Source organism: Lepidothrix coronata, unplaced genomic scaffold (genome assembly GCF_001604755.1).
Source record: "Lepidothrix coronata isolate B3197 unplaced genomic scaffold, Lepidothrix_coronata-1.0 Scaffold323, whole genome shotgun sequence".
Lineage (NCBI taxonomy): Eukaryota > Metazoa > Chordata > Aves > Passeriformes > Pipridae > Lepidothrix > Lepidothrix coronata.
The window spans coordinates 61,757-71,699 of record NW_016690503.1 but is presented as its reverse complement, the minus strand read 5'-3'; the positions used below and the strand labels follow the sequence as shown (position 1 = coordinate 71,699).

General features: G+C 39.4%; 1 protein-coding gene across 1 annotated transcript in view; it reads left to right on the top strand.

Annotated features, from left to right (window-relative positions):
* The window catches only part of DIP2A (disco interacting protein 2 homolog A), an 83,434-nt gene that overhangs the window by 47,900 nt on the left and 25,591 nt on the right, over positions 1-9,943 (top strand). Inside the window, exons 6-17 of the mRNA XM_017838061.1 lie at positions 597-716; positions 1,619-1,816; positions 2,667-2,758; positions 3,032-3,142; positions 3,911-4,034; positions 4,273-4,382; positions 4,803-4,905; positions 5,796-5,860; positions 6,158-6,251; positions 6,644-6,763; positions 7,482-7,596; positions 8,457-8,596. Of these exons, the coding sequence (XP_017693550.1) occupies positions 597-716; positions 1,619-1,816; positions 2,667-2,758; positions 3,032-3,142; positions 3,911-4,034; positions 4,273-4,382; positions 4,803-4,905; positions 5,796-5,860; positions 6,158-6,251; positions 6,644-6,763; positions 7,482-7,596; positions 8,457-8,596 (1,392 nt within the window). The remainder of the gene's footprint in view (positions 1-596; positions 717-1,618; positions 1,817-2,666; positions 2,759-3,031; positions 3,143-3,910; positions 4,035-4,272; positions 4,383-4,802; positions 4,906-5,795; positions 5,861-6,157; positions 6,252-6,643; positions 6,764-7,481; positions 7,597-8,456; positions 8,597-9,943) is intronic.

The window sequence follows — 9,943 nt, the reverse complement described above, 5'->3', positions numbered from 1 at the left end:
ACTCTCTCTCACTCTCTCTCACTCTCTCTCACTCTCTCTCACTCTCTCTCACTCTCTCTCACTCTCTCTCACTCTCTCTCACTCTCTCTCTCTCTCACTCTCTCTCAATGTTTGCATATTTGTTTTATTGCCTCAGAGCTTTAAATTTTGATAAATATCAAAACACCTACTTATTTACATTTCATTTAAAATAAATCTATTGCATATGAAAATGAAGGTCAGCATTCAGCAAGGTTTTGTGTTGTGACTGTTTTTACGTAAATTTTAAAATATTGAAAGATTCACTTATATTTTTCCCAAGTCTTCTGACCCTGTCAGAATGGAATGAAAGTTAAGATGTAGTAAATACCCAGACTCCTGGAGTAAAGAGCATTCCTCACATTTCTGTTGGAATCTCATGAAGGGGTCAGTGGTTTGAAAAGCTAAAATAAAGTGTGAGGTGTCTGCATCAATCAATTAGCAAAGGGAACAGCACTGTTTGAAAACAAATAAAGCTGTTTTCTTCCAAACAAGATACTCATCCTGAATGACTTTTCCACCTGAAAGCTGTATGTTTGTTAATATATGGCAAATAATAAATCTTTTCCATTTGGCAGGTGTCCCAGTGAATAGCAGAGTGTCCTCTAAAATTCAGCAGCTGCTAAATACCTTGAAAAGACCAAAGCGCCCACCTTTGAAAGAATTTTTTGTGGATGATTTTGAAGAACTGCTAGAAGGTTAATTTTCTTTCAGATACACTTTTTACTCTTTGTGCAAGACTGAACTGATACTTCTTAGCAAGTGTTGGTTTCTTGTTCTCTTCCCAATGGAAAAGAAATCATGGTAGAATTGTTACAGTGAAGAGAGAAAGGTCACATTATCACAAGTGAAAGATAATCTTCAACTCAGCCTTCCTACTCAGTTGTGACATTCCTGAGCCACTGCCACTAGATTCCCTCTGTTACTGGTTTGATGTTTTCAGATATGAGATTATTGTGATTCTAGTCTTCTGCTGAAGTTTCTTCAGACAGGGTTGGGTGGACTTCCATTGAGGTGCATGTAATTGTGGAGAGCATCACTTGGAACCATTGATTTTACTTACTGCCTAGATTGAGGGTTAGCTAACTCCAACTAGGACTTTGGTTTGCTAACTAAGATCAAGATACTTTACTTTCTGGAGCAGCTGGGAGCAGGATTTTAACAAAAGGCCTTTATTTACAAATATATTGTTACAGAAGCATAGTGTCATTTTGCATCACCTGTTGAGAATTCAGTGCAACAAAAATCAATCCCCAGACGTTGCTGGAGCCATTATCTCTGATAACCCACCTTGACTCGGTGGAGGCTTTCACTGAAATAGATTGGAGACCAAGCAGCAGAAAATAGCAGCTTCCCAAAGCAGAGAGAAGTGAACTAGACATTCAGATTCTGGTCCTTTTATAATGTGGAATCAGAACTCTGAAGTGATGGTCATTATTTTTTTGGGAAGCCAGCAGATGACTAGCATAGCATCGTCATAAAGCAGAGAAGTAATGATAACTGTGAGGAAGAGGAAGAATGGTTCATGGAACAGTCTGTGAAGTGTAACTTGCACGTTCTGTAAGGGTTGACATTTGCCATTTACTGTGCTCTGTTTTAGTGCAACAGCCTGACCCAAATCAACCAAAGCCTGAAGGAAATCAAATGAATGTACTTAAAGGGGAACCCTTAGGGGTTGTGACCAACTGGCCACCCTCCCTTCTGGCTGCCCTGCAGCGCTGGGGAACCACCCAGCCCAAAGCCCCGTGTCTGACGGCGTTGGACACCACTGGGAAAGCCATTTATACCCTTACCTATGGTACGTGTTGGCGCTGACTGTGAGGAGGAGTTAGGGGTTCCTGGTGGAATAACAGTTTGCTTTACCTCAGAGGGACTGCCCATGCTCATGACAGAGGAGGTTTGAGGTTGCTATTGGAATGCAAATCATTAATTCACTGTATGCGAAAAACGCTTTTAAAAAAGTCAAGGCAGGGGAAAAAAAAAAGGTATTGATTCTTTCCAAGTGGCTATTTTTAAATCTCAAAAGAATTGGGGGGGGTGTTAGTAAAAGAACACTAAAATCAGAACACTGGTGTAAACTGGGAGGAAGAAACAGATGACTAATAATGCACTCTTCAGAATCCTAGAAGAGACATTCTGTTTTAGCATCTTCTTGCACATCCTTATAGAGAAGACTCGTACTTCAGGAGCATATTCAGAATGTTATGGAGGGAAGTGGAACTTGCCTGTATCAATAAACTTAGAAGTATTGTAGTAACTTGCATTTTTTTGGGGAAGATTTTTTTTTTGTCCTGAAGGACAGCTCGCTCCCTGCATCATTTCATTGTATAGTATGTTAGAATGTTAACCTTTGTTGTTTGCATTCTCACAGATGAAGGATGCAGGAAATACAGCTCAACAGCTGCATTAGTTTAATTGCTGTACAGTGGAGCTTTGAGAGTTGTTTAGAATATCATGTTTAGTTTTACACTAAAAAAAAAAAGGAAAAAGGTAAACTGAAAAGCAGCCAACCTCTAAATTGTACTTATCTCTCTGCCAACTGTTCTGATACAGCCATCATGGTTAGAGCATATGTAAGGCACTGAGACTTGCCAATTGAATGTTAAAATTTTAGTTTCTATTTCTTAATTTCTTTTCTTTTTCTTTAGGCAAGCTGTGGAGTCGAAGCTTGAAGTTAGCCTATACGCTGCTAAACAAGCTAACCACTAAGAATGAACCCCTGCTGAAGCCTGGAGACCGGGTAGGCTGCTTTTGGAAGTGGTCCCTATGGATGAAATAGTGAGGAACAGCTTTAGCTGAAGAAAGCCTTGTAATAATATATTGCAATAATATATTGTGAAATAATCGTTACTGTGACTTGTAATAATACATCGTCCCCATATTTAGTATTTCTGTTCTTAATTATAGATGAACCTGTATACTACTGTGAAGATTTTGTTCCACAAATTTAAAAGCAGTCCCCCCTCTCTGATGAAAAAACACACATGATCTTATTTTAATGTGTTTTTTGTAGGTAGCTCTCGTATTTCCTAATAGTGATCCAGTTATGTTTATGGTGGCGTTTTATGGATGTCTCCTGGCAGAACTTATTCCTGTCCCAATAGAAGTTCCTCTCACAAGAAAGGTAGGCAAATACATTCAGCATTTTTATGGTTTGGTAAATAAATGAAGTCTTTGTGTGGGGAGGGTGTCTAAATCCTACAGACCTTTGGGACCCCTCAGAGCCTGCATGTTTGAAAGCATCAACTGAACTGCTCAGTGTACAGTCTATGCTTGGAATTATATCTAATACTTACTTCAGGGAAAGGGGGAAATAGTAATAATATACTACTATTAATAATAGTATTAAGTATTTTGGGATACATAATCATAGAAATTATTTTGTTTAATTATTTTTGAAAATACACGCGGAAGTATTTCTCAAAATGTATCCCTGAAATGCTGTTTTTTCAGCTCTCATGCTGAGTAATGAGGCAGGCAGAGGCACCATAGTTACTGGAAATACAGGTATAATCCCACACACGTTGAGATTATTAGGGAAGAGGTAAAGCTACAGGCTCTGCTCCTCAGTGTGTCAGGACTCAGATACAGCATCAAACCAGGTTCCTGTTTTATGAGAACTTGTAAACATCTCTGTTGGGTTGAAGAGGGATGAATAACCATTGCTTGTGACACTGCTTTCCTTGCCAGATTTGCTGCCAAATCTTGACTGGCACTAAGCAAAACTAAGCCTTCTCAGTCATTTGTCCTCCATTAAAGGTCTCGTGGGATAGACATTTGTTTTTTCCTGTGATAAAAACTGGCTTAATGTTTTCTAAACATGTAGAAGTTACAGTAAACTGTACAAAAGCTTCGTCATTTGTAATTTTGCTGTAACCTGGTTTCTCTGCAGGATGCTGGCAGTCAGCAGATCGGGTTTCTTTTGGGTAGCTGTGGAGTAACACTGGCTTTAACCACTGATGCCTGTCAGAAAGGCCTCCCTAAAGCTCAGACTGGCGAAGTGGTGACATTCAAAGGTGTGGTTTTGTTTTTTATGGGATAAAAAGTGGCTATATTCATTGTTGCTGTCAAACAGCAGCTCTGGGGTTTGCATGCATGGTTCTAGCTTACAGGTAAATAACTGCCTGCATTCGCTCCTCTTGGGCAGGGGTTGTTCCAGCCTTTGCTTCGTTCCCGTCGTTATCCCTGAATACTGGGGGGGAAAGCCCTGATTTTTGGTACTGTGATGACAGTAACTTTTCTTTTTCTTTGAAGGCTGGCCTCGTCTCGTTTGGTTTGTGATTGATGGGAAGCATCTGGCAAAACCAACCAAGGACTGGCATCCCCAAGTCCGGGATGCCAGCGCTGAGATTGCTTATATTGAGGTGATTTAGTGTAAATGCCTAACTTTTATGGGTACTCTCGTAGTTTATGTGACGTTGGTTTCCTTTAATCTCTTGATACAGTTAAAGAGATGACTATAATATTTTTAACTGTGAAACAAGAATGTTTCCCTCAAGGCTGCCAGGCAAGCTGTCATTTGAGTGGCTGTGTGGAGTCAAGTTGAAGCCTGGGGTTAATCAGCATTTTCAGATCCCTGGGACAATTTGTTTAATTGGAGTAGAGAAGCAGATTTCCTACGACACTAGTGTATTCTCTGAACATAAATGTGTTTTTGTGATGGCTTTTTGACTTTTTAAAAAAGCTTGCTTTGTTTTTATAATAAAATGTGCTTTCAATTCACTACTGTAAATCTCCTTGATTTTGTTGTTAATCTAATGCTTGTGTACCCTTTCTCTTCTCAGTACAAAACAAGTAAAGAGGGCAGCACAGTGGGCATTACTATATCTCATGCTTCCATGCTGGCACACTGTCACGCCCTGACTCAGGCATGTGGTTATTCAGAAGGTAAGTTAGATAGGTGTCACTTTAAAATTACACTAACAGCTTTGAATCTTCAGACAATTCATGTTGCAATATCATGTTCGCTGTCTTCAAAGAACTGCAGATACACTGTAGTGGCTTTAGCTGCGAAAGGAAAGACAAGTTTCCTCATTCATACTGGGAGTGATGTGTGAAAGAGGGTATCACTTGTGAGATAATCAAGAGATCTTCCTCTTAGTTGATCATGTCCCACGAAAGAGCACCTCCATAGGGATGTGAATATAGTGAGAGGTCTGCTTGTTTTCAGTCATTTTCCCATTGAACCATCTGCATGGAGTTAACCTGTGCTGCCATTAACCAAAAACTTTCCTGCATGCATCCATCCTACATCAGTGATAAGCAAGTTTCACCTAATCAGTACAAGATATCCCTCAAAAATCAGGTTGAATCTTTGATTTAAAATCTTTGATTCTTTTTTTTTTTTAAATTTTTTTCAGAGAAAATATTCAAGAAAATTTAGTACAGCCATGGTAATATTTCTCACTGGATTTAATTCTTTCAAATTATGATGAACTTTTTCAGTTCAGTTGAAGAAGTGTGCTTCAAAACTAAATTTTTGGTCTGCATAGTTCATTGGCAGATGTTACACACACAGGGGTGTTATAATTAATCAAGGTCTTAAATACCTTGTAATAATCAAGTCTGTAATCATAATTCAGAGATGATTGCTGTAAGTAAAACAAGCCACTTGGAGCTTAAGCAGCCTGCTTGTTACAGACAAACAGGCACAGCAACAGAGCTTTGGTTTCTTAGCAGCTGGAATTTTCAGAGTTGCTTTAGAAAATATTTTGAATTCTTAAGTATTCTTATAGATACACTTTTTAAATCTGATTTTTTTTTTCCTTTGCTTTCAGCTGAAACACTAACAAATGTCTTGGATTTCAAAAGAGAGGCTGGCCTTTGGCATGGAGTGTTAACAGTGAGTATTGGAAGGAATGAAAAAAACTGCAGCAAGGGTAGTGCACTGGTGTCAGAATGAGGCCACAAGCTCATCAACTCTCAAACAATTTCTATTTCAATATTTATGTTTTTCAGAATGAAGTGTTACTTTTTCAGTATGTTGTGTAATTTATGTTTTCATGGAGTATACACATAGTTTTCACTAACATTTAACTGTAAGAGTTATGCTGTAGCTGTGATAATGGTTTTTTTTTTTAAGCACTGGTACATGCTGTCTATTTTTTGAGCCACTTGAAAGCTTTTAATCTTCTCACAGAGCGTTATGAACAGGATGCATGTCATCAGTATTCCCTATGCATTAATGAAGGTTAATCCACTTTCCTGGATACAGAAAGTCTGCTCATACAAAGGTAACTTAAAAGTATTTGTACTTCACCCACCTTTTTGGATTATTCAATACCAAATGAAATTGTTTGTATAAAACGCCTGTGTATGTCACTGAGTACTCCATTTCAGTATTCTGTGTGCTGATAGTTTCACTGATGATGGCTTCTTCTGAGAGACCTTTAAAGAAATTGTCTTTCTCAGTATTTGAATTTGTAACAAACATTTAAATTCTATAATCAAGTCCATTTGGAGACACTGAGTATACACAGTGGTTGAATATTTGGCATTTCTATTTGTTTCCTACATGTGTATTTTTTCAAAAATTCTTGTAAATATACAAGAATACTTGCATAATTTTATAATTGACCTTCATTCTGTTCTGCACACGCAGCATAATTATATTTTCGATTTGCAGCCCGTGTAGCAGTAGTAAAATCCCGGGATATGCACTGGTCACTTTTGGCTCAGAGGGATCAGAGAGATGTCAGCCTGAGCTCGTTACGGATGTTGATAGTGGCAGATGGAGCCAATCCATGTGAGTATGGATGTGTTTCCGAAATGTCAGTCTTGCCAAGATCCTGTGTCAGAGCTGATGCTTGGGAAGTTAAACAATTTGTTCTGTAGTAAAATACTATTTGTGTGCCAGTGATGCCACTGCTGTTTGCACTTCTTGACTATATTTAGCTGGGTAAATTCATTTTTTGAACTTCATGTTTTCATTAGTGTTATACTCTTACATGAATTGGCATGAACTGATACCTAGAAGATCTGTAGATACAGATATAATCTATTTTGGGCCAAGTGCTAAAGGCCAGGTAGAGTTGTGAAGTGAATGAAGGCATGTCAGAAGCATTTGATGTTTGATTTTAGATGCTGTGACCTCTGCAAGAAACAATCAAATAGGAGCTATATAAGAAGCTGACATACAGTTACCCTTAGTGACAAAGTATTCTGATCCCTGAAGGACTTTCCATGATGATAAGTGTTAGTGAGTGCTGCCAGAGAAGCAATATGCAGTTGGGAATTTGATTCAGTGAATTGGTTGTTAGTCACCGGGAGTTCTTTTTCCAAATCTACCATCTAATAGTAGGCTGGAATGTCTTTCAGACAATTTGAAAGTGTATTGTTTTTGTGCACGAAAATGACAATATTTGTATATCTGAGCTGAGTGTGAGCATAGACTTTGAATTCCTGCAGCTCAAGCTTTCCTGCCAACAGCAAAATGTTTCCAATCATGTAATTCTTCTTTTTAGGGTCCATATCTTCCTGTGATGCATTCCTGAATGTATTTCAATCCAGAGGTTTGAGACCAGAAGTAATCTGTCCTTGTGCTAGTTCTTCAGAGGCACTAACTGTTGCTATTCGCAGGTAATTCCCTTTTCTCAGAAGTGAACTGAAGCTTTTCTTGGCTGTTGAGCTGTGCCATGTAATCACAGAATAGCTTGGGTAGGAAGTTGCTCCAAGCCCTGTCCAGCCTGGTCCTGAGCACTTCCAGGGATGGGGAATCTCACGTTTAAGGTGGTAGTCAGAAAAGACCATGACCCGCATAAAGATGCCCAAAGACCTCAGCAGAGGAAATATGAAACTCACAGGTATCTCCTTCACTGAAAGGCTTTTTGTTTTCTTTAAAAAGTTTAATATTTTCTAAGAGTAGTCAGACATAAGGTGTTTTTTTCATGGTTTGGGAAAGCAAGGTCTCATCCTCTCAACTGATGTTGCTGGAGGACATTTTAAAATGCCCCCAAAACAAGCCTTACTTATTTTGGAGGAAGAAGATGCTGAATCTTCAATTAATTGCTTATATACAATGTCTTGTAAACAGGGGGCTAAAGAAAAAAAAATATTTGTAGCTGATCTGAAAAATACCATTGGATTTCTGGAGATAGCAAGAGATGCTCTGAAAAAAGGAAATACTTTGATTATTAATAGGTGTATGGATGGAATATGCTGGAATTTTTTGATAGTGGTTCTGGTCAAAATGTGCCTTTTTAGAAAGTCAGTTTCAAGAAAACTTGAAACAAAGAAGTTGGAGATTTTGGAGAGTTTTGTTCTAGCTCTTCTATCATCTAGTTACAATATATTACCAGTCTTGAACTCCTGTTTGTTTAAAGTGAGAAACCATTATTTCTCTTTACTTTACCAAGCCTGAGAAACTGGTGCAACATTTTTCGTGACCATATCACCGTTGGTCTGTTGATTCGTATCTGACTGGACTTTCTGTTTTCCAGACCTCCTGAACTGGGTGGCCCCCCTCCAGGAAAAGCAGTGTTATCCATGAATTGTCTGAGTTTCGGTGTGATCAGAGTGGATACAGAGGAGAAGTTGTCGGTCTTAACTGTGCAGGATGTTGGTCAGATTATGCCTGGAGGTAGGAAAGCATTTCATGTAGGTTTAAGCATATTCCACATAAGTTATCTTTACTATTATACTTGTGCTTAATGGAATAAATAAAAATGTTAAATACCTTCAAGGTAGTATGACTTATGTTTTGGCACGTTACCTGAGCACATGACAATTAAGTGCTGTCTGAACTGGATTATTCAACTTTTTCAGTAAGAGATTAATCCACAATAAATCTGAATGACCCTAGGTGTTGGTATGGGAACATGCTTTTGGCTGATCTGCGGAGTTGTTTTGCTACTCACTCATTAGCATTGGTGCTGACTGACCTACACCCATGCGATAACATGCAGAAGAATATAACAAAACATAAAACATAGTAAGAAATGACAGCTTTCATCCTGGCCTGATAGTCTGTGGAATGGAATGGAGGGGAACAGAATATTTCATTTGAAAGGGACCTCATCTCAGACCCCGTGGAAGTGATGGAACAACCAGTTCTGGAAACCATTTTCTCATGCACGTGGAGGACAAGAAGGTGATCAGTGAAGGTGATCAGCATGGATTCACCAAGGAGAAGTCATGCTTGACCAACCTGGTCGCCTTCTACGATGAAGTGACTGGTTTGGTAGGTGAGGGAAGAGCAGTGGATATTGTCTACCTTAGAAGAAGGAGGAGAGGAGACCGAGTCAGGCTCTTTTCAGTGTCATGCGACAGAACAAGAGCCATGGGACACAAACTGAACACACGAGCTTCCCTCTGAACAGAAGGAAGAACCTTTTCCACTGTGAGGGTGACTTGGTACCAAAATGGGTTTCCCCATTTGTAGAGTCCCCATCCTTGGAGGTACTGAAAAGCCATCTGAACGTGGTCCCAGGGAGCTGGCTCTAGGTAGCCCTGCTTGAGCTGAGAGATTGGACCAGATGATCTCTAGAGATCCATTCTAAAACCAGCCATCCTGAGAGTGCCAGACTGGGTATGCCAGCAAACTGCTCAGTCCTGGATTAACCTGTTTCCTAATGACATCTGTTTGCAACACCGTGCTTCCTGAATTAGGTAGAGCTGGGTTTTGTTCCTGAGCCCATTAAGTGGATTGAAGCAAAGAGACTTTGTCTCTTCCCTGCTGTTATCATTTGAGACTCTGCTGCTAAGTCATGCATCATTTGGAGAGGAGAGCACTCTGAAGAAGATTAATAAAAGTGCCAAACCAGACCAAAGGCTGTGGCCAGTGGGATGGAAGACTGGACACTTAGTGCTGTCTGCTCCAACTTTTAGGTTGGCAGTGTAACATTCCGTGGTGCTGTCTGCCTGAAGATACCTCTGTCTTTTGTCCTGACCTGCTCTGGTATACTTGGAGAGGATGAAATATGGATTT